At 42.2% G+C, this 24,931-nt stretch overlaps 1 protein-coding gene across 8 annotated transcripts in view; it reads right to left on the reverse strand.

Moving 5' to 3' along the window:
* Positions 1–24,931, reverse strand: part of LOC117579868 (FH1/FH2 domain-containing protein 3) — a 43,157-nt gene that overhangs the window by 7,351 nt on the left and 10,875 nt on the right. For 5 of the 8 annotated variants that reach the window (XR_004573524.1, XM_034265983.1, XM_034265986.1 and 2 more), the window contains 8 exons: positions 24,735–24,819; positions 3,659–3,768; positions 1,403–1,461; positions 1,141–1,325; positions 834–1,057; positions 548–769; positions 227–486; positions 19–156 (listed from right to left, as the gene is read on the reverse strand). Coding sequence is in view for 6 of the 8 variants with exons in the window: in XM_034265983.1 (XP_034121874.1) it covers positions 19–156; positions 227–486; positions 548–769; positions 834–1,057; positions 1,141–1,325; positions 1,403–1,461; positions 3,659–3,768; positions 24,735–24,819 (1,283 nt within the window). In the remaining 2 variants the exon portion in view is untranslated. Of the gene's footprint in view, positions 1–18; positions 157–226; positions 487–547; positions 770–833; positions 1,058–1,140; positions 1,326–1,402; positions 1,462–3,658; positions 3,769–9,251; positions 9,503–24,734; positions 24,820–24,931 lie in introns of those variants that run through there. The other 3 variants (XR_004573525.1, XM_034265988.1, XM_034265987.1) reach the window with 3 other exon arrangements.

Here is a 24,931-nt window from a genome sequence, read left to right on the forward strand (position 1 = left end):
TGTATGGCACACACTTACCCAAACCCTCGCGCTGCTCCAAGGCGGCAAATATTCCATTGGCCGCTGCCTCCTGCTGCTCCTTGAGGAAGCTCTTGTGGCGCTCCGCACGCTCACGACGACGCCTTAAACCAGGCGTGACACCCGCACCATCGCGTGCTATACAAAGAAAACCAAAGGAATATTAGTGCTCTGATTGCCAAGGGATATCCTGATCGGTTCTGCCTACGCTTCTTCTCGTTGAACAATCCGCCACTGAACTCCGTGGAGTTGGTGGAACCCGAACTATCCTCGTCCAGGGTGCCCTGCGTGGGCGTCATACGCAGCAACGTTGTGGGCAGGACCTTGGTGATGGGCACTGGACTATTGTCGGTGCTGTGGCGTCGCGACTTACGCCGCTCTGTGGTGTTTGTGCCCGGTCGATAGCGCTGCGTCTTGCGCATAGAGTTCTGCGGCAGCCGCTGGCCATCCGATTCACCATCTTCGAATCTGCAAGAGCGAAAAATGAATAATCTATTGAAGAATTCCTTTTGTTGGTGCCGTCACCCACTTAAGTACAGCCTCATAGAGTTGCAGCTGGTCGAGCAGATCCAGATCAGTGCCTGGCTTGGACATGTAACGCTGAATGACTGTCTCCATGCCCTGCTGCTCCAGCAGATCGCTCTCATCGTAGAATGTATCCTGATCGTTGAGTCCAGCAAGGGTTTTGTTGATCAACGATGTGGCATAGATCACCAGTTCGGCATCCGCATTGTCATAATCTTTCAGCAGTCTGTGGAAAGATCATGATGAATGAATGTGCCATCTCTAAATGGGTTAGCTGCCCGAAAGTATACCTCATTATGTTCGACCATGGCAGCGTTCCCTGTGTGGCATCCACCGCATGTATGGCACTGACCAGCACATAGCAATTGGACTCGGCATATTCCACAAACACCAGCAACAGCTTGAGTGCCGTCTTCACCACGGATCGGTAATTGGAGGCAATCAATGAGTATAGCCATTGCATTGTCGGCTCATGCTTCATCACGCCGTTCATTCCATCCACATAGAGCATGACCTAAACAACAAAATGACATAATTAGGCTGGGATCTAAGCATCTCTACCATCTACCTATCTACCCATCTGTAGGATGATCTTACCTGTCCGAGGGCACGCAGTATATAATTCTGATAGTTTTGATCTGCACAATTGCCCACGCGCACCAGACAATTGAGACCGCCAAGGGCCACAAAGGCATGCACCAGATCCTTATCCTCCTGGAACACCTGCTTCAATGAGAACAGCGCACGTCGCAGGTCGCTGCCCTCCGATGAGAGTAGTTTTTCTGCACCAAAAGAGGTTTTTCATTATAAAAGAAGAATGGTTTTTGCACTATAAATCGTTTTGCCAAACGTTTCTTACCAATAATTGAATGCACGCGTACGTTTAGTTGTGTGCGCACCACCAGAGAGTTCTTGCGGCTATAAAAATATATAAAATAAGGAAATTCATTTGATTAAACTCAATTAAATTGTACAGAAATATATTGGCTTTTTCAGGGCACACTCAGGGGCTACATTCGCTTGGTTGGGGGGGTTCATTGACCAGCTAAGAAGAACATTGATTACCCGCTGCTTGCTGCTTGCTGTTTGCTGTTTGCCCTCCCTGGTGGTCATAATACTCGTAAAAATAATAACCAACGACTCAGATAATTGAAAATGGACTATGAAGAACACACACACACACACAGACACTGGACTCTGGAGTTGGACTCTGAATCGGCATATAGACAAGAATTCATAATAATAATAAAGGTTTTCTGCACCACACCTGTCGCTGGCTCTGTCTCTGCCTCTACTGCTGGGTTCCTTCCGCTCCCTCTCCCCCTTTTTGCAGACCTCTCTATGGAATTTTGATGGCGCGCATGAGGCACATGATTTGCATGCAAGCACGCTGCCATGACTAATGCGATAAGCATGATTAGTGGCCCAGAGGACGGGCCCCAGACCACTCTCATTGGCGCCAATCGCAGACTTGTAAATGGGTGCCTGCACAACCCTGCCCCTCCTCCCCCTTCAAACGCTGCAAAGTGGCTGCCATTTGCGCAGACGCGGCGACATTTACGTTATAATTTCAAAAGCATCTACCAGGATGCCAGGAGCCATGCCACCTCCTTCTCGGTTTATGACTGATGGATGAAGTGAAAGTATGAAATAGACTGCCAGTTATCCAGATGCCTTCCCATAGAGGTTAAGCAACTTCAGAACATTGACTTTGAAGCACACACTGCCGCTTCGTGCCCCTGGTACGGTTATGACTTTAAGCCTTCCTTCTTTAGAGCCGCCTCTTCTTTTAAGCCATCTTGTTGTGCTGTGTTGTGCTCTTCTACTTTGACACTTGTGCCCCATCGCGTACATCATTTTTCTTTTGTGTAGCAGAGTGTCTGTCTGTCTGTCTGTCTGTCTGTCTGTCTGTCCGTCTGCCTGTCTGTCTTGGCGGACAGCTCTGTTTTAGCGCCTGCCCTGCTGATGCTTCTACTGCCTTTAGTCATGACATCACGTTCCACACGGGGCTCTGGCTTTGGCTCTGCCCTGGCCACGAAATAAATAAATAAGAAACTATCAAAAGTAACACAAGATGAACGACCAGGGAATACCTCTAAAGGCAGCAGCAAATCTTCCGCTTGAAAGTGATGAAAACATTCACATTCCCCTTAGAAATGTTTTCTCTCGAGTCCATCACTTCCTTTCTCTGCTGCCACAAGGGGTATTTGTTGAGAAATGTACTTTATATGCAATGCCAGTTATGAGAAAAAGCGCTCAAAACTCTGACAAAAAAAATATATAACGACTGGAGGAGGCAGAGGTCCAACAACAGCAACGAAAGCAACGAAGCAACGACATCAAAATGTGGCAGTGCCCATACCCTTGGCTGTACGTTGTCTTTTGTGCGCGGATTAAATGCAAATTAACTGCAAGTTGCAAGCGTCGTAGCAGCAACAAGTTGCACGTAGCAATGTCGTGGCATGCAAATGTCTGGAGCACTGCCAGCCAGGCAGTCCGAGAGTCCGTTTCCTGTGTGTGCCTGCCTGCCTGCCTGCCACACAGATATGTACGAGCGACAGTCAAATAACTTTATTAGCAAGTCCCCCCGTCCCTACAGCTGTTAATCGGATATGGTCAAGAAACAGGCGATCCGACCGTCATGGCGTATGTGTAATATTTCGTGGTATTTCGGTGAAAGGCTGACAGAGAGAGCGAGAGAGAAAGAGAGCCACCCACGATCTGGTGCCCCAGTAACCCAAACGAGGACACAGCAAGAAGACTGGTTCAACATTTTCCCAAAAGGTGCTCTGGCTTTCCCGAAACTTTAGTTGGGGAAAATAAGCAGCGGAAACTGGGTTCAAGGTAAGCAGCAACAACAGCCACAGCGGGCGCCTTAGCAAAAGTGAAAATTCTCTGACAAATTTTGTGTTTTTGTGTGGCAGAGTGGTGGGTGGCAGTGTCAGGCTGTGCGGCTGCCACTGATTGCGCCAGGTGTCCACCATCATGTGGGTTGACAATTCGTTAGTGTCCACCGATCAGCCCACACACAAACACACACACACACACACACTGAGGGCGCGCGGGAGAAGGAAGGTGTGTTGTTTGTGTGTTGTTCTCGATTCACTGCACTCACCTGGCATTCAGGCCCTCGATCTCCTCGGTTTGTTCGGCCAGCGATGATTCCAGATCCAAATAGGCACCATAGTCCCCATCCTTGTACACCTGAATGGCTGCATCATCGATCTGCAAGAGAAGAGAAGGCGAGAGATGCTTAGTTTCGCCTGCAATTATAATTAAAGTCTGGCTAAAAGTAAATGGCAGCATCAGCAGACACTGCACTACCGCACTACGCAGTAAAAGTTGTTTATGGTTTCGGTTTTTGAGTAAAAAGAGAAAGAAGCTACGGGATGGTGGTTGCTGGATGGGGGCTACAGTTGGAAGCTGGTGATGGAGAGGTTGATGTGCTGCCGCTGCTGCTGCACCATAGAACGTTTTGTTGCATTGAAAGTCTGCAGACGATTTCGTTTAGGCCAACATTGAGGCCGACATCAAGCAACAGCCGGAGTCGGAGTCGGAGTCCGAGACCAAGTTGATGGCTGGCCAAGAGATGACGCGTCAACTGGCTGGCTGGCTGGCTGGCTGGCTGGCTCTGGCTGGCTGTGGCTGGTCGGTCACCTACTTTTCTCTGCTTTCAGTTTTCTTTCAAGCCGCTGATTGCCTTGGCTGCCTGATTGATCAAGCTCCTGCTGCGTGCACAAATGCGCTCGCTGATTGACGGCGCTCAGACCAGCTCTTGTGTCTTGTCTTTGTGTTTATTGGCGCATTGAAAGTAATTATTTCTGCATTTACAGAACAATTACCGGGTACAACATGGTATTATATCTGTGTCGATGCCCAATGCTTAATGTGTGAAAACAGCATCAGAGAATATTGCCTGTCATCCGGTTGGAAGATTACACACAGACGAGACAAGTCTTTCCTTATTTGGCTGGAAGTTTGGTTTTAGTTTTGAGTTTGGTTTGTGGTTCATTGTCTTGTGACTTTTATAACCCTTTTCCGCAAGGAGACACGCATATCGAATCACACGAACAGGCATCATTTTATTTTTAAGACTTTGTTAAATACTTCTGGGAACATTTGTTAGTTTTCTCATAAATTAACGAATCTATAGCTGCATTTCAAGGAAGCCAATCAGCTCGAGAGAGCCACAACAAATCCATAAATATGAGACTTGTTTCCCAAATGACTCGATTCCTAGTTAAATGACTCGTCAGCACTTGAGAGTTTTGTTTGCCCTAAAAGTCAGTGCGTGCCATGCAGTCTCGTACGAATCACGTTTTCTTATCAAACAAACAATTGAGGCCCCACTTGAAGCTTCTTGAGCAAATTTTCAACCAACTTCCTGGCTAAAACAAAAACTTTCTAGACCAAAGTTTTGGGTCGTCGAACATTCATTCCGTCATTGTTTGCCCTAAAGGAGGAGGCGCAGAGACAACATTCAAATTATGTGTCAAATGCGTGCTTTAGTCAACTATATAAATACAGCAGATCTTTATATAAGCGATCTGTCGGAGCGGGCTATTAAAATCAAAGCAAATATTGGCCCCAAGCTTTCTGCTTCCAAATATACAAAAAAAAACTATGGCTTTATGATTTATTTATGTTCCGTCTCTCATATTCGTTTATTCATTCGCTCATTCATTCATTCGTTCATTCACAGCCCTATGCAAATTGTTGTATCGGTCGCTTTTTTGGCTTTGATTTTTTATTTTGACTGAAGCATGACAAGATTTTTAATCAAAATGATTTTTGGCCAAAAAACACACACATATAAATGTGGCCATTGACACAGTTAAGGGGTGGAGCGCGCGCGACCATAAAAATCCAAGAGGAGAAAATATACTAGCAACAAAAAATGTGGCTGAAAATAAACTATAAAATTAACAAAACCATAGTTCCAATATGCTTAGGAAAATAAATAATTATCTATTGTAGTATTGACAGCCCTATAAAATCGTCGTTTTTTGCGGGTAGACAACAAATTGGATATTCATTTTGATTAATTATAATTCCATATTTATTTTTAAACAAATCCATAAGAGGAATATACAATAATACAAAGTCATTTGTTGGCTCTAACGAAGAGATGACATATGGAATTGTTTTTTGTTTTGTTTTTAAGACCGGCTAATGATGAGATTTGTATATGAAAATATGCATTATATGGGATTATATTTCGGAGAAGAGTTAAATAGGGATAAATAAGAAGTCCTATTTAGGAATCTCATTTCCACCAAAAATATTTGTTGAATTACCAAATCTCTACTATGAAAACATTATGAGATCAAAGGTCAGCCCACTCACAATCTAAATAAAAGCCAACAAAGAGCATTAAATGGTTAACCTTGTCGTCGGCTTCAGTGACTAATACACTTTTGCTTTCACATCAATCAGGGTTGATTGACCCACGGGTGGACCGCAAAATCTGACGGATGGCACCCGTGCTAATTGAAATCAAAAACCAAGCATAACTTCAAAGCGGGAATATACAGAAGAGATCGCTGTGCAAATTTGTAATGTAAATAACCAGAAGGGAGAAGTTTCCGCGTGGCTCAAATATTTGACCAACAATTAAATTGCAAAAATGTAAATGGAAAAGTTTCGCCCCGGGTCAAGCCTTACAACTCAATGATTTTGATGGACTTTGAATGCAGCTAGAGGGGTACGAATATTACGAGTATTGTTTAATCGTGTGAATGACACATGTAAATGACGCAATGCTCTCTATATAACGGATTAATTCACTTATTTGCCAATAAATAATTGAATTGGTTTTATTTTTTTGGTTTATTTTAATGAGCTTTTGCCTTTGGCTTTGCCTTTGGCTTTGCCTTTTGCTTTGAATGTTTTTTCTGAATGAATTGTTCAACGTTTTTTTGTAGTTTAATTGTGTCGGTCGTCTTTGTTGTTGTTGGGTTTCCATTTCCATTGGCCGTTCAATTGAACACGCGTACTCCCTATATGCTTATCTCTAATACTGTTCTGTTCTGAATGACGCGAAGAAACAGTCAGCACAGAAATAATTGGCAGTAAGAATAACACAATAAATTCATATCAAAACATTAGAAAATGTACAATAAATGTAGTCGAATGGGTAGATACTGTGTAGCACACAAATATTAAATAAATGATCGTTTTCTTTGTTTAAATAGTGAATTTCGTTGAATTCTTTAAGGCAAACCCTTTTAAGTTTTACCCAACCTGCTGCCTAACCCTTCTGCGTCCTGCTGTTTTTCTCCCCTTTTGCTGCTCATTTCAAAATATCATTAAACAGATACTCCCTACGCTACACCTTCTACAGTATTAAGTATTATATCGTTTCGTTGGCCATGCAACAAAGACTACTCGCATGATTATTTATATTTTTAACTTTTGTGGGTTCTCGAATCTGTCCCGCACTGTCCCGCACTGATGTCATCGCTGGCGATTGGGCGATTGGGCGATTGGTGAGGCGAAAATTTATGAATCTATTGTAATGCGCTAAATTTAACAAGTTGCATGCATGGTGAACTGCCGATTGGAGGAGCAGCAGCAGGCAGTGGCTGGCAGCAGCAAAGGTTCTCTGTTTGCTGACTAATTGGACAAATGGCATTTACAGCTGCCGCCGCGACGGCTGATGCCGATTTCGATGCCGATGCCGATGCCGAAACCTGCCACATAAATCTGCCTCCGACAACATCCTGAGCACACTGGATATAGAAGCTGGAAGCTAGAAAGAACTTCCTTTTGCGATTTGCTCATTAGAATTTATTGCCGCCGCTTGTCAAGATTTACGTATCCTTGCGGCCTGCTCTGCTCTGCTCTGCCCCACTCTGGATGACAGATGACAGGCAGTGGCTGGTGGTGGCTGGTGGTGGCTGGTGGTTGCTGGTGGCTAGCTGGTGGTGGAGCCTCCACAAATGGGGAGGCAGGCTGTTCGATGCTCCTTAGTGGCTTTTTTGCAAATTAGTCAAAGTCAGGCAGGCAGCAGGCAGCGCGATGCCACTCGTTGCAAACAATGGCAGGCTTAGATAATTGCTGGCCATGGCTTTCACAATGCGCCCAGAAAAGAGAGCCCCAGCCCCAGCTCTGACTGTGGCTCTGGCTCTTGGCTCTCGGCTCTGGGGTCCGGGGTTTTCTGCCTGCCCCAACTTCCTATTAGTTGCCACAGATTGTGCGATAGCAATAAGTTAGCCCAGCCCGGGGCTGGCTCAGAGCTTGGCTTACTCTTGCCCGCCCGCCAATGGATCTGTGTGGAGCCAATCCCTCGCCATTGCCATCTGCCATTGTCTTCTGGCTGGGATCGCTGAATTGCCCAGTGGAAAGGGTCGGTCATTGGCATGCCCATCCATTGGCAATGCATCATTTGTTCGGTACGGGAATAAAATATTGTAATAAGTACGGGTTTAGAACATGCTAAAACACTTTACTTCCTTGTCTTTTTCATCTCTCTCTCTCTCTCTTCCCCCTCTCTCTCGCTTCTGCCAGAACTGAACCCTTTTCTTTGTTTTATTTGTTTTTTTGGTTGATAAGTTTTTCTTCTGTTATTTACACAATTACCATTTTAGCAGATTTCCTCAAACTTTTCCCCCGCATTTGTTTTTGTTGGTTTTGTGGTTCTTTCCATTTCAACGCTCTTTCCTCTTTACCGATTTTGCACAAATAAAACTTATTCCGCTTCAATTGACTTACATCTCTCCCCACCCTGCCTCTCTTGCCAACATTTTGACCACTTTTTTTAGATTTGTGGCTAGACTTTTTTATTGTATTTTTCTATTGAATCAATTTGGCTCTGGCGAAGTTTAATCTTTTGCTTTCATGTGGAAATTTCACAAATAAATCAATTGTAGATTTTGTTTACTTTTTGGCGAAGGAACATAATCGTTCCATTGCTGACGATAAACGAGTTATAATGCTTTTTATGCGTTTATTTTTATAGGAAATGTGGTGGCGATATAGAGCGATAAATGCGTCTAAACACGCTATGCAAATGACTCTCGGTCTGGGTTTTGGGATACAGGCTGCCGTGTCGCAACACACATAAATATCCGCACTCTAAATATGTATACAGAAATGTATATGCGATCAGTTCAGAGACAGTGAGTGTGAAAAGAGTGTGACTGTCAGTGTATAATCAAACATTTAGGGAGGTGCAGGGAGGAAGAACATTCGATTCTGCTTGTTGTTGTTTTTAAATGGAAAACAAAAGAGTGTTTGATGGACTCTAACTAACTAGCTTTAAGTTCCTCTTCTGTGCACAAACTTCTGGCATTGACTGTGGACAACTATCAGCAAAAACCAGCATCATCGCAGGCATCAAAGCGCTGGGCTAGCGTGTGCAAAAATCGTTTTCATCATGGTACAAAAATAAATATTACATTTTTGGAAGAAGAATCAAAAGAAACCTTAAAAAAAGCTATGGAGAATACTAACAAAAAACCGCCAATCTTGATCTCGATAATGCCCATACATACTACTTCTTAATGTATACGGAAAGTATCTCGTAAATGCGACGTTAAAAGAGTTAATGCCTTTTCATATACAAAAGATTTTTGTGCGATTATGCTGTTATTTTTTCGGCTAAAAGATTCAGACACTCTGATAAGGCAGAGATAAGCTAAAGCCAGTTATAAATACGGATTTAGTTGTGAAATTATATAAAAGAAGGAAAGATCCATTGTGCTTACACTTTGTGGGGCATTCAACAGCCTGAGGATGGTGCCAATCTGGGTGGCCAAAGGCATGGTTGTGGCAAACGCATACGTGGGTGCGCGTACCGGTATGGGGAAGGCGGTGCAGGCCGAAAGCGGATCGCTATCCACCACAAACTGGACACGAAAGGTGATTAGTTCGTCGGGTTCCATTTTCACAATCATTTTGGCGTATATTATTTACAAACGTCTCCACTTCACTTCTTTCACATTTGTCTTTTGATTTTCTTTTATTTATTTTTCTGGTATTTTCTCTCACTTTTATTTATTTGCATTTTTACTTGAACTGGAACTGAAATGGATTTTTGGATTGGCATAAATTTGTTTGCTTTTTGCTCGCTTGCAATTTGTTTTAATTTTGATTTTTATGACGTGCACTCTTTGGGCCAAGCCCCGAAACGAATTTAAGTCACACACAAGACACCGGAGAGAGACTCAGAGGGAGATCTATCGAAGCAATTGATACCCTGTGCCACGGATCTTATCTATGATGGATATCAGACATGTTATGAGTCTAAATATGGACAAAGGTGAAATAGTCATACCCTCTGCCAGAGCTGTGCCAAATTGTTGCATAATTGTTTGGCATGGAGTGTCTCTTTTTGTTGAGCCAACACACACACGCATGTTGCGCAATTTTATGCTAAATACTGCAAAATTGTTCAAAAGCCACGCCCACCATACAGTAACACACTCCACAATGTTGTCTCCATTCCCCCCACCCGTAGCATAATTGCTATGCCGAACCGGATCGCTCTCCTTTCTTTCTTTTATTTTATTTTCTCTTCTTTTCGTATTTGTTTAAATATTTGTCTTTGGTTTTCTGGTTCGCTTTGCAGTCACATAATGATGATGATCATGCGATGATGATGATAATGATGATCATTATTGTTGTGTAACTTTTTCGAATTCAATGTCAGTACCCGCCCCAGTAGTTGTGGCTTTTAATCATCATCAGGCATTCAGGGGACATTGCCATTACCTCAAATCGAAACCAAATCGACGGGCCTCAAAGAAGGTAAAACGTCTCCGCTGTAGGAGTACCGCTAAATGTCTTGTCTGCTGTTTTTCTCTGCTTTTATGCAAATGTGCAAGACACAGTGAGTACACAGCACAGAGGTTGGTTGTGTGTCTGTCCTTCTGTCTGTGGTTTATGGGCCAGTGCCGAGGGTCTTCTGTTCGTCTGTTAACGAGGTTCTTGAGTGTCGTCTTGTAGCGGTCCCGGTAGCCGTGTGCGGTAGCTCCCTCCACATAACGTGACTCTAATGGAAGCGCACGCCCGTTGGCTGCCGGAGTTTGGTCTGTGTCTCGTCTTCAAAATTGGACTTGGACTTGAAGTTGGACTCGGCTCAAACACACACTTGTCTGTCGCTCACTGCAGACGACTGACATTGAACTCCAGCGTCTGGAGGTGGTCCGAACAATGGTTAGGAAATGGGTGAGGCCACCAAGTGCGCGACAAATGGTGTAAGAGATCGGTATAATATGTTATTCGTATTATGTATTACTTTAGAAAGTAATGAAGGTATTTGTTGTTGCACTACACTACAACGTATTCAGCGTTAATTAATCATAAATATAACCCTTCGAAAACCTTTTGCTATCCTTAAACAAAGTCCATCCTAAGTACTCCATCGCGTATTAGTTTTCTTCATTATTAGCTCAAATCAATTAGCAGGCGGACTACCTTTCAAACCATTATTCATTCCAAAAATTCTAAGGGGCTTGGCCACCAATTTGGTAATTTGTCCAACACGTTGCAGAAACACGTTGCACGTTTTTACTGCTGGAGAATACTTGCGTACGTACAACATATAATTATTTTGTATTTTAGCTACTAACTCAAAACATTTTTCACAGATGCGATGCCCAATACGAAGGCGATGTCGGCGGCGGCGGCTTTTAAAAAGCCACAAAAACTACAGAAAACATCGCGCCTAATTGCAATAATTCATTGCGAAGCAGCGAATTCGAAATAAATACAGGGAAACACACAGCACACAAAAATAAAGGCGAAAGCCATAAAAAAGGCCAATAAAAACGGTTAACAAAAGACAACACAACACAACACAATACAAAAGCCAACCCAAGAATATTGTGTAAACGTAAACAGCTGTTCAGCACAGAGACTCCCGCGAGCCGAGACGAGACGAAAGCCGCCGTTGGGAGGTGTTTCGTTCTGTTGAACGAACGAAATGAGAAATAAAATAAAAGTCAAGTCATTAAGAGTGGACTTGGGCGTCCGGCACTGAGGTCTAAAGGGTGGGGCAAGACTGCAGGGCACAGAAAGGAAGTTATCACAAAGGGGGAAGGGGGCAGCGCAGCAGAGGACAGCAGAGAAACAAAAACAAAAGAGTTAAAGCTTAATTGAAAGACTGGAGAAGGCGGTGGCAGAGGGCAGGAGACTTCGAGAGACAGGTTACAGGCGGATGGACCCTTGCCAGGGCTTCCTTCTGACAGCCAGGCGGCAAAGGCAGGTGTGCCCCGAAACACACACAGGAAAGAACCATGCAAAACAATAAAACAACAGGAAAGAAAGGGTGCACTTTAAGGGATTGGAAGCTTTGGATACCCATGAAGTTGGATTGTTCCTTGGGAAAGTGCAGCCTAATAGGACTCACAGTCGCGAGGGTACCACAAGGCAACTACAAGCTCCAGAGAGACACCAGCATGACATCAGCAATCGAGGAACCGAAACAACAAGTTCTGTTGCATGCGAAAGTCAATGCTGCAAGAGTCGGCGTTTCGACCGCCTGCTTTTGGTTTCGTTTATGAAATGGAAAATGAAGTGGAAGCCCAAATAAAGATTTCTTACTTTCACGTATACAGAAATTCCTACCGACACTGGCCGGAACTCGCTTTTGGGCCAACGCCAACACGAAAAAGGGTTTCGGCCAAGTCAAAAGTTAAGTGTCCATCAGCGAAAATCACTATCGTCTATGGCTTCCTCATTGTCTGCCGATCGGCGTTCGGGGTTTGGCGATCGCCGTTTGGGGGACGTGCGGAAATTTAATGAAATTAAATAAATATTATGTTGTATAGAAGAGATAAACGCCAGGCAGCCAAAAACCATTGTAGCCATTATGGCCAAGAGTGTCGGTTGTTAGCCATGGCTAAGCAGCGGCATATTTAGTTACAAATTACGACAATGGCGCCGAAGCGACGACGACTGATGGACAGACCATATTAAAGTGTAAATAATTTATGCAAATGCTGCAGCAGCAGCAGCAGCAGCGGCCAGTCTGTGGGGCACCCACAACGACTACAGTAACAACAGCCACGGTACAGTAACAACTGGCAGGTAATGAAACCCGCCCGCTGGCTCAAGGAAACTCATTTTTTTTTTTGTTTTCTTAGAGCCAGAGCTGCTTCTCTCTTTTTTGCCTTGACTTGGCTTAAATGAACTTTCACTTTTTAATGCTGCTGCTGCTGCCTCCTGCCTGCCTGCCCCATGTTGCAATCACTGACGTTGGAGGAGCCAGGCAACGGCTCTTCCTGCTGCCGCTTCTTCTTCTGCAGTTTTTTTATGCCATCAATTATGCAAATTTTCCATAGCCCCCACCACGGGATGGCTAATAACTTAACAATTTCCCAAAGACGCTTAATTGACAGCTACTGTGCGGCTTTAGCTGTTGCTGCTGCTGCTGCATGCCCCCACAGGCGCACCAAAATCGGCTGAGACACTGCTCTGATCCGTACGCTAAGTTCCCACTCTGTTATACGCTTTGGCGATCCGCAACGGTGCATTGACATTGATACAGTTAAGGTGAATCTGCCAGAGGGTCTCCCCTATCGATTTTATGCACACAGGCAGTTAGCTTAAGAGTTGCTTATAGAAAGAGTACTTCATAAGAAAAGATAGGAGTATCAGAAGACTTGATTCTTTCCCGAACTCTTGTGGAAACTCAAATTTCTAAATTGTTTAAAAATTTGTTTTCTTTTCGCGTTCGAATTCCACCATCTAATCGCGCGAACAGACAACTATTTCTGTTCCATCAAAGCACACACGTGACACTTGTGATCGGACTTTCAAGTTCAATCAGGACATAATTCAATGAATTCAATTAAATGTGCTTGTACTTCACACATTGTTTCCCCCCACCCTCCCACTTATCGGCCCCTTGACAATCCACAAACATTGTAAAATTTACCGCGATACTTATCGCTGACTTAATAAAGAAATAAACCCAGATATAGGTACAGATACATTCGTTGGTTCAATGAGTTCGCAGAATGCGCAAAAAATACCACATTTGGCAGCGGCGTGGGGAGGTAGGAGGTCTATGGTTCGCTGAACAGCAAATATTTGGCCATACAAAAACAGAAACAGAAACAGATATTTTAATGGAAACAGAACCCACGAATGAAAAGAAAAATAAACACACTACATTCCACAATAATTTGTCATGCTCTCTCTCGTGCAGGAGAGAACGATCTGAAAGGGAGAAGAAAATGGAAACAAACAAATCATTTTTGAGCTCGGATTGAAAAGGTAGAAGATAAATGGTACTGCCAGCAATCAGAAGAAAAGTTGTTTGACCTCTTGACTGACTGAATGAAAGACATATAAAATTGTTAAGCGAATGCATTTAAAAATAATTTCAACTGCCAATAAAAAAACCAACAACAACAGCCAGCAAAGAAACACCGATGATTGGCCTGGCCAGTATTAGAGGGCCCGGACTCAGGCCCTCTCTCGAAACGAGTTTCAAAGAAAATTGTGTCACGTTTGTGTGTTGTGTTTGAAACGGTTAAATGTTTGAGGGAAAACACAGCGTATGCCACTCGAGATCAGAGGCATTCAGCAGTAACAGCAGTAAGTGTGTGTCTGTGTCGAATCCCATAGATACCCTCTACTCCGATGCACGTGTGGCATACCATGGCATAATGTGGTACTGTTGCTGGTGCTGGTGCTGGTGCGTGTGCGCTTGATTTATTAAATTCTTTCGTTCAGAACCGTAGCTGATTTCGTATGCAACGGATGCCCCAGGTCCAAGTCCAAGCGCTGTGCCTGCGTCCGCAAGATAGCCAACTCATTATAGAACTCCCCTTTCTGGAGGCGGAGGTGTTCTTCACAGTTAATTATAACAATAGCATAATGATCATAAGCCCCCCAGGAGCCCCCAAGACCTCGACAGAGCGGAAATGGAAAGAGAACCAAAGCCAGAGTCAGGAAATCGTCGTGTGACAACGTGTTCACTATGGAATTTCCCGGCTTATTCTTCAGTTTTCAGTGCTAAAAGAAAAAGCTAAAGTGTCGATCAAGATACTTCAGGAATTGGGGTCTAAAGTCAGAGAAGTGCATTCATTTCTGCCTCTCAAGAGCATTGGCACTCCAAAAGCGTTTGCCACTTAATTTCTTTGGAAAATGCAGCCAACGGTAGTCGAGATTCGAGTGGTGGAAAGTGTTTTTATTAGAAAAGAAATTTAAATTATGTATTCATCTATTTTTCTCCATTTAAAATGCTAATGTTTCAAGAAAGAAGAATTGAAAGTGTCAGCAGAAGATGAAAGATAACTTTTAAGATGGAAAAATTAAGCCAACTTCCAGAAGATTGAAAAAAAAAGAATGGAAAAGACATTTATAAAAATTCACTTGAGTTTAAAAATAGGTTTATAATGAATACAAATATGTAATACGTAGAAGCATAATAAAATCTTGAATTTTAATTTATTTAATGGTTTATTAAGAAATAAATTAAAGGAAATTACAATTAAATAACAGAAATAACTTTTTAAACCAACTAAGCGCATAAATCACCCAAGATAGAGTTGAGATTTGATTTCCTTGATTGTATCGTACAACCATGCCTTATTTTCAGCATGAGTTTTATAATTTTTTCTTGGAAGAAACTGGAAACCAACTGGAAGTCATGGACTGAGAGTTATTTAGATAAGTATCCCATAAAACTGGCAATGCACAGAGCAAATAGTCGACAGCTTTGAGCTAATGCTCGACCTCCAATGATATGTGAGTGTGCTTGATACTTTTCAAAAGTAAATGTTACGTGAGAAACCTTAGAAACATATCTTAGATCTTTGACAGATCGCTAGATATAAGAACCCATGCCAACTGTCAGAACTACAAACTCCTCAAGAGGCAGTCAATCAAAAGGAATGCTCCTCACAAAGAGAATTAGAGTTCTTCGAGGCATTTTAAATGACAGAATCTTCATGTGAAACATTTTGTCATTTTGATAGATCACCCATAGAGACACAGACACCTTATTCTTTCTCTTTTTCTGTTTCCTCATCATCATCGTCTGTGTTTCCCTTTACATTTGTGGCATTTGTGGACCTGTGAACCAGGGGCATCTGTTAAACTCATTTTGTGGGTTATTTCTGTATGCAGTTGACATGAATTCTTACAAAATATCAACACACACAATACTTTATATATATTTATATATATATCTGGTATCTGGGCTATCTGGTATATCTTTTATGTGGCATATTCATTTGCTCTACTAATTTGCAGCTCTGTGTGAGTGCGTGACTAATATTTTTGAGTGCAGCAAAGACTTGGACACGATTTTTGTACGGGGGTTATGCAATGGCAACAAACGACGAAACGGCAACAACAATCATCATCAAAATAATCAAGTTAAGATATTTTTTAGCCAAGAAAAAAAGGCAAGACAGACACAGAGGGAGACAGTGGGGCATAGTGGAACAGTGGCCCAGTTTTCTCACAGCCTCTTCTTTCTTCCCCCATCAGCTGTGACAATTTTCATTTCGTTTTTGGGTCAAAAACTTAAATATTTTACATTTTTAAATTTGTATGTATTTTTATATTTTATGCAATCAAATGCTGATGTTTTTTTGGGTATTTGTTCGATTTTTTATTCGATTTAAGAGATTCCTGAAGGGATGAATGCATGTTGGGAATAACGACTGTTTGGAATCGATTCAACTATACGTATATAATATAATAATCTACACCTCAAAGGGACTGAATGCCGGGTTTTGTTGATGCTGATTCGCTGCACAAATTATTCCTAAGGGATATGACATCATTTCCATGAAGTTACACAAGTGAAGCGGTGAGGCATTCTCTCCAAATAATTATGAGGGCATTATTTATATGATATGGGTTTTTTTTGAACAGGGTCTTTAAAAAGACATTTCCCATTTTTGCCCGAGTTGGGTGTGGGCAGTTTTTGGGAATTGTAATCAATAGTTTCGATGGCATTCTGGTAACTGCTACCAAGTGAATAATTCCCAACTCTATTCCTAAGCTTCTTACACTGTAAAAGCGACGGAAGCGTATTGCATTACATTATTGATAAATATATAAAATCATTATATATATGTGTATATCCGATTTTCGTATCGATGTTCTTGGAATCTTGATAAAAAACTAGACCTCTGCCTTCTCACATATGTAGGTGCACCTTTTCTTATAATCAATAAGCAAACAATTGTGGAACCATCAGAAATATGAAAGCCCTTCTTCTAGGAAATGCACTGAAACCCCCAAAAATAAAATAAAACCTAAATCAAATGAAAGCAAAAGCAGATAGATTTTTCGCGGAAAAATAATCTCATGTTGTGGCTTATGTCTAATTTTCTTTATGAGGGCACTCTTTTCACTCAACTAATGCCCAAATTTGAATAGCAATCTTAAAGCGACAGGGTTGGGGATTTTATTTGATTTTTTACAAGTTGTTGGCCTAATGAGCGACGCCAAGCTACCAGAGAGGAGGGGAACCATCATTTTATAGTCTAATAAACAATGCGTTTTATCTGCGCCTGTGCTTTGGACGTGTTTTCACTTTGGGCCATGATAAATTGCATTAAACACAGAGATTTTTGTTGTATTTAAACATTTTTCTGGCTGTGCCTTGTCTGCTTGGGCGATTGCATCTCCAAAAGACACAAAGACAGGTAGAGGACTGGTAGACAGTCGGCATTGCAGTTTCCACCATAAATCACCTCTGACGACTCATAATGCATACGAAAACACATACAATTTATTGAAAATATAGCGACACAAAGTGTGTTTGTTGTTTGTTGGTTCAATGGTCAGCGAGACGCCTGGTTAATATTATGCAGATTTTATGCAACAATCCAGCGCTTAAATGTTGCACACACCTCCCACCAGACCGCCTGATAAATCGCTGATGATTTTTCGGGTTTTCGGGTTTGGGGGAGTGTCAAAGGCCATTCCCCGGGCTTTTTAAGTTGTGAAGTGGCGAGTGAGTGTTAAATTATGGGTCTTGGGCAAGGTCAAGTTGAGGTTTGATTGATTCGAAATGCAATTTCAAATGGGCAGCAATCAAAATATCTCTCGAAAGAAATGGTAAAAAAAAGCTGAATCCGCCTTCACCATGCAACAATCGATATGAATCAGCCATCAAGGTCGTAATATTCCCCGATAATATGAGGATGCTGTAATAACAGATATACTTTTTGTATTCTGCAATCCACAACAAAACCGCAAATTGCAAGCCAAAGAAAAGCAAATCAAAATCAAGGCAACAGATCTGTTGCATCCATCCTACAGCAATCTCTGACGTGCAGGGCCTCTCCTCTTACACCGATTCGTTTTGTTAACATTAATTGCTTTTATGGCCATAACCTTTTTTTATGGTCGCACAATCAAACTACTTTGCATTTTATGAACCCCCTTCTGGCTCCACCTTTGTCTGTAATCAACTTTTATGGCGCCCACCATTCAGAAACCATTGAAAAGACATTTGGGAACCGGCGATAAAGATCACAGAAAAATTGTTCAACTTCCCTGATAACTGCGAATGTCAAGTTATCACTTCATTAGGTGGAGTTGAAGATGGGGAATGTTGCTGACAGGGTTTGTTTAGGATAGGATATGGAATGACAACTTTATTGTTTGAAATATATCTTTGAATAGATTATTTGTAGAAGTTTCAATTGTATTTATAAAGAATTTAATCCGAAATACTTAGACAAATGCAATATTGCAAAAATGCTAATTTTTTTCCAGGCCTATACCTACAGTTCTTTAGTAATTTTGTTGTCTCTAAGGCAAATTCATGGTCTCAGTGCCATAAAAATCAATGGGAATACCTCTAAGAGTGGAACCCTGACCCAAATTCGGGGCATCAACAATCAACAACCAAGTTTTGACTGCAATTTCCATATGTCAATGCTAGAAGCTAGTGCATTTACACGGAAATATTGCACTATATCAGATTCAGATCCATGTCAATGAAAGTGAAAAGAAATATCATGTTCCAACCAACAGAGAGGCAAGAAGAGCGAGGGAAATAAATCAATAAACTACCGTAGGCTATGGGGACCTGGACCTTCGTGCTAATAGGTTATTTATTTCACATCATGTACGTATGTATGTTTGTATGTCGACTGTAGGGTACAGAGAGTGCCTTTGGGTGGCGTGTACTAAGCCACGCTGACCTCAATATCATTTGGCAAAGAGTGTTCGTTCGCTGAAAGAAAACAAACGCAACAATTTTTACCATTTTTTATGAGGGGTTTTTTCTTTTTTTTGGGGTGTGGTTGCACCACTAACACTTTCATTGTTTAGCCAAACACTTTATCGGCCAAAGATACATACTCACATGCAAACATCCATATGTACATACACATGCGAGTGAGAGATGGATAAGAGGGGAAATTACTCACTAATGCGCTTTGTTGTCTGACTGCCAACTTGATTGTTAGTTAATGAGTTGAAAGATAGTTTTTTGAACAGATAGATAAACCCCTGCTTTTGGGCTTGGGGGTTGGGCTTTATGTAAGCTTTCGCTTACAGCCAAATTCCCACGCAATTGAACTTTAAGCCGATTACAGATCACATGGTTCGTCATTCAACTTAATTTGGCTTTAAGTTGAGAATTATAATTAGTTGTCAGTGGATGGTTATGGGTTGATGGACCCCCACCTCCGTCTTCTACAGCGCTGCTCACCTTGACTTTGCATAGCAAACGAGCCAGCGAACGAAACGAGCGACTTCAGTAGCTAGATAAGCGCTCAAAAGATAACGCGAAAAACTAAGCAGCAAACAAGAAAGAATGAGCAAGAGGCTTAAATAACGACCGTCAGATACCCAGTAATTGCATTTTGTTTATACTGTACAAGGTTTTATATGGGATATTTGCAGTTTAGAATGTGAACATATTAGTTCTATTATCGTTAGATATATTTATATAATAAATGGCCCAATCAAATTCGTTATGTATTCATTAAACCAGTAAACCTGCACTGAAGCAAATATACTCTTTTCAGCCTGCAAAAGGGTACACAATTCACCAAAACAGAAACAAAGACAACGACCGCAACAGAGGAACAAAAGCAACAAGGAAGAGAGCGAATTTGACGCTGGTTGGTGTTCTCTCTTTCCCGGACTCCCTCTCTGCACTTCATCTCTTCGCAACACAATTAAAAAATTGGATTAGCGGAGGCAAAAAAATTGCTGAGAAAAGAAAAGCAAAATAAAAGAGTGCAAAGCGGCGACAGCTAAACCCAACGAAGAAGCGTACAAAAAAAACTACTCTGAAACTAAAGCCAAATCTGAAGTGTTTCGCGGTTGGCACGTCAACAGGCGGCGGCGGTCGACGTCGACGTCGCTGTCGTCGTTGGCAGATTACGCCGGCAGATAATTAAAATCGTAACTACGTTTACGGCGGTGTCCGCACAGTGGGTGCGCATGGTATGCGGTGAAAACAACTGAAGGCAATCACAATTGGACCACAATTACACAGATCAGATCCAATTTTTAATAAAGGAGAGGGAAAGACTATTCCTTCTGTCCCCTATTATTCCTTTATAAATGGCATCCTCCGAAGTAACTCTCACATTTTGCACACTTATTTCCACTGACGTTGCGCTGACTTTCACGACCCACTGTAATTTACCCATGCCTGTGTCTATGGCTAAGTAGAAGCGACACGAAGCTCTCTTTCTGGCAAGTACTTCGTACTTCGCACTAACCGAGTCGAAAATTAGGTTTTCCTAACCCCATCAACAGCTGCTCTTTTTTTGCACTCTAGATATAGAGCTGAGTGAATTAACTCATTCTTATTTCGCCATAATAAATTCCACAGCATTCATTATTTGCATATTAAAAGGTAAATAAAGAGTAGAGCAGCAGAAAAGTAAGTTTAAGTTTTAGTTGAGGCATGTTGAGGCCTGTTTTATGAGCTAATCATGGGGTAATGCAATTCAAACTAATTGAGCGACAGCTGAGAGAATGAAGGAAGGTCTTGGAGTGAAGTGGTATGTGGAGCAGTACTAGATGATAATTTGCTGTCAATGGTTTGTGGGTCAACAGGTGATAGATGGGCCTCGGAATGCAGCTTTCATAGGGAAATGTATAGAAAGTGATCTTCTGGAAGACACATTTTCCCCTAGGGCCTGCAATTTTCCTTAATGATTGCAAATAAATTACATGTTTCCCTCCTCGTAATTTGCCAAAAATTGAACGCCAACGATATGCTTCCTCCTGGCCCCAACAAAACGGCATACAGAGTGCTTCCATGGGAAGACTCGTCTTATATCGCTATTTATTTGCACAATTCCGGTTTTCGGATATTCCCTTGCCACTCCTTTAGCTTCGTTTTTTGTGTGTGTATTTTTACACTACTATTTGCTCATCTTGCAGGGACAGAGATCCTCAATAGGAGTTCGAACCTGCCGTTTCACGAAAGCCCTGCACTGTATAACGAAGCAGCGACCAAAGAGAATGAACAGACAAGGAGAGCGAATGAGATGGAGACGGGCACGACAGCTGTTTCCCGCTGAAGAACATTTGACACTGAGATTTTTGGAGAGGCGCCCACAGTGGTGCAGACAAGACAAAAAGCAAACATATTTAAGATTGTCCATTGACACTGACACAGTGACACGCAAAAAATCGATAGTATTTCAAAATAAATTGCAATTTTAACAGAGTCCGTCGTCTAGTTAACATAATTAACCATGTTTACGCCTCTTCCTCGATACGCTTTGCTCAATTATTTCCCACTTAATCGTCGGTTTTGTATTTCGTTGAATTTTTGTTAAACACTGTGGATCTTTTTAGTATTTCCAATTACCATTCCGTTTGTTGGTTAAAATATCATTAATGTTGCCAACAACAACGCACATGGAACGAGGGGCAACCAGAAATAGCGGGGGTGCGCGACGCGCGCAGCTGAATGTAGTTTTACGTTGGTTTTGCACTAAACACGAAACGCGGACAACAACTGTGGAGACGTCGGCGACTGAATTTGAGCGTGTTTGGGGAGCAACTGACAGCCCCAAAATGCGGTGGAGCCGCTGAAGCTCCCGTGGAAGAAGGAAAAGCAACAAAAGTGCAAGAAGAAGACGAAGAAAAATAAGCAGCGGCAAGAGTAGTGGTGTAAGAGAGAAGCGAGCAAAGCGACGGTGAGCGAGAGAGCGGCACCACAACGCAAGCCGCCAAAGAGACGGAAGCCCAAGGTGAATAGAGACAAGGTGAGGCACTACTCTATTTTTCTTTAAGTGTTTTTTGATATCACAATGTTTTCTTCTTGATCGGTAAAAAGTTGATACTATAAACCATGTCTTAAACAATATTAGTAGTTTTCTTGAACATTCTTCCTCCCGCTCTTTGCGCATTCTGCTGGGTGCAGACATTGAACATAAAATCGTCAGATCGTTTCTTGTTAACGGCTCACCTTGAACAAACACACCTTGTGTTGGCCGCTCAAAAGGTAAGACAAGACTTTACGCTACGTAAACCTCTTGAGGCAGGTTGCGTCGCTGTGGTGAATTTCCCGTTTGGATACAGGTGTGTGTGTATGTTTGTGCCTGTGGCTGCACCTTTCTGCAACACGTTGTTGCTGCTGCTGCCGCAGCGTTGTGTTGCAGCTGATAGTCGATTCTTGTCCTAAAAATAGCACTGGCTGCGCGTGTGCCACAATTTGGCTTTATCGTTGATGGAGCGTTAGCCTATCATTAGCTGGACATTCGCTGGGCGAATACTTCTTTGGGTGGGAGTGTAATACACACTGTGTATGTGTGCTTCTGTGTTTTTTTGGCGGGGGAGACAAGCGCTTTGGCGCGGGAACGTTAAATTGGCAGCACCATGCGTTTAACGGTGGGGCCAACACATTCGATATGCTAACTTAGTAGCCAATTTGTTGCTTAAAATTGCTATGCGATTGACTGATTTACTTAGTCGATTTTTAAAGCCTCTGTTTAATGGGACACTTTAAACGGACTAAAGTTATTTAAAGTGGGTTAAAACTGAGAGGATTGTGACACTTAAATGTCTGTTGAATAAACGTTATACTTCAGAGATAGTTTCCTTAAAAAAGGAACAACTATTAGATACAAATATAGCATGCAGTAGTTTTTTACATTCTCTTTCTACGCGCAATAGCGGGAAAGATAGAAAATACGGAAATTTACGTAGAAATAAAACCTAAAACTTTTCTTCGCAGGTTTTGGCAAATAAATATTAAATTTCAGAGATAGTCTCTTTAAACAGGGGAAAAGGATTTGATACAAATAAAACAACGCTTATTTAAAGATTGGACAAGGATGAATAAATACAAAACAATTTTAAATAGCTTTCCAGTCTCTCTCTATGCTAAAAAGCGGGAGGGATAGAAAATACAGAAATTATCATCGAAAAAAGATGTAGCACTTTTTTCATGTCTATAGGGAGTTTCCCCAAGTTCAGAGACAAACAAATGTCGATTCAGACTTCAAATATGTTAAAGTAACAATATGTTAACCAACAAAAGCAAAACGAAAGACGATGGTACATGAACTAATAAAAGAGTTGTCTCCAAATTGCCTTGAATAACAAAAGAGCAAAGAAGAGGACGAGAAAGAATGAGCAAACGCGGGAGAGTGAGAGAGCGATCACAGAGAAGATGCCAAGGAAAAGACAGACGTCGAACAGTTTGATGGAAGAACACACACAAGACAGACATGAGTCATCCGCGAGTGTTGTTTTCATCCACATTAAAATTGTGTTTTTTGCGTTTGTGTATAATTGTGCGATAAACGAAACTAAATGTCTTTTATAATGTAATTTCGGTAATCTTTTGGCGCGTTTTTTGCTTTGGTTTTCACGCATCAATGCCGTTTAGCTATTTTCGGCATAGCGGTTCATGCGACAGACAGAGACAGCCTCTGTTTGAGGTTCAGAGGTGAGAACAATAGCTGCGAAGGCACGGGACAGATTGACAGCGGTTCAGAGGTGAGAAGAACCCGATACCCCGCCCGAACCCTCCTCTCATGGTAAGTTGAACGGACTTTCGATTTTTAATGTTCGACGGAGACTTTTTATGGCCACATTTGGCGGCACAAAGTCAACAATTTTCGAGGAGTACATAAGCTGAGAATCGAGTGTATAAATATTTGCAATCTCCCTTTGTTCCCTCTGCTAAATGCTAAGCCCGCAGAGCGGTGGGATGAGGTTACTGGAATTCACAGTTATTTTTGCTCTTTCCCACTTGATTTGGCTTTATGTTCATGTTAATTGCATTATGACCCATTTAGCCGGGAGGTTCTCTGCTGAGATTCCCTTGTTGAACCCCATCAAACTGGAGCGCAAAGTCAGAGTACAAAAAAATTCGCAGAAGAAGCGACCCGCTGACTGCCCCGCAGACAGAATGTAATTAAGGGGGAATTTTTGTGTGATTTTGATACCCTTTTGCCGGTGGGGAGTATAACATTCGTAACATGAGACACATTTCGACTTTATGCATGATTTATTTACTTATTATTTTGACTTAGATTTATCTATATATGTAGCCTTATTCTATTTTATTGTTAATAATTCTTCATTAATATGAATGATAAAGTCAAAATGACCACACATATATTTTACAGGGCATTTATTTCTCAGCACTAGTTATTTTTCTCTTCTTCTTCTTCTCCCTTTGCTGCTCCGCATTTTGTTCTGACATTTCTGTGCTCTGTTGCGATTGTCTTTTGTTGTTAGTGTGGGAGTGTGAGCGAAAGAGAGCCTGCGGGATGACAGCCTATGGCTGACTCACGGGCTACCCTCCCCTCTCCCGCTTCCAAAAGCCAGTGATCACAGACACTTGGGGACTCTGGTGTACTGAATCTGGCGCGAGAGAGATGCCAGATTCTGATAACTGTAGAATTGGGTGTGAGCGAGCGCACCTTGACTCGCCCTACCCATGCTTTGCCCTTTGTCATATGAGCTTACAGCTGCAGTGCAGGGTAATTGATACAGTGGGTGTCATAAGTCCTGCCGATAAGACCATTGAATGTGAAAGGCAATTGCGGAATGACTAGATGTGAGTAAGGGTCTCTGCTGATAAGTGAGTGGGAGTATCTGACTAGCTAATATGCTCCTTCTAAATGAAGAAAAGTGAGTGAGGGTATAAATAAACACAAGTGTAGGCGTCACGATAGATATCGAAATAAGACGAGACGCGGGCAGGCTGCCAAAAAGACTGCAATATGTTTAGAAACCATGAGCGAGGGGGAGAGAGAGGGTGGTTAACTACTTACCCTTTGCTGTTGTTGTTGTAGCTGCTGATGGTGCTGCTTTGGTGGCTCGTAAAAGCTGCTGCCATTCTCCAACCACTCCACATCTCTGCAATATCATAATATAGAGAGGGAGAGAGAGAGAGAGAAGTGTGCATAAGCAACCACATGTTCGACATTGACCAGAAAACAAACGAAAGAAAGCACTCTCTCTCGAGCTC

The sequence above is a fragment of the Drosophila guanche genome, unplaced genomic scaffold (genome assembly GCF_900245975.1).
Source record: "Drosophila guanche unplaced genomic scaffold, DGUA_6, whole genome shotgun sequence".
Classification (NCBI taxonomy): domain Eukaryota; kingdom Metazoa; phylum Arthropoda; class Insecta; order Diptera; family Drosophilidae; genus Drosophila; species Drosophila guanche.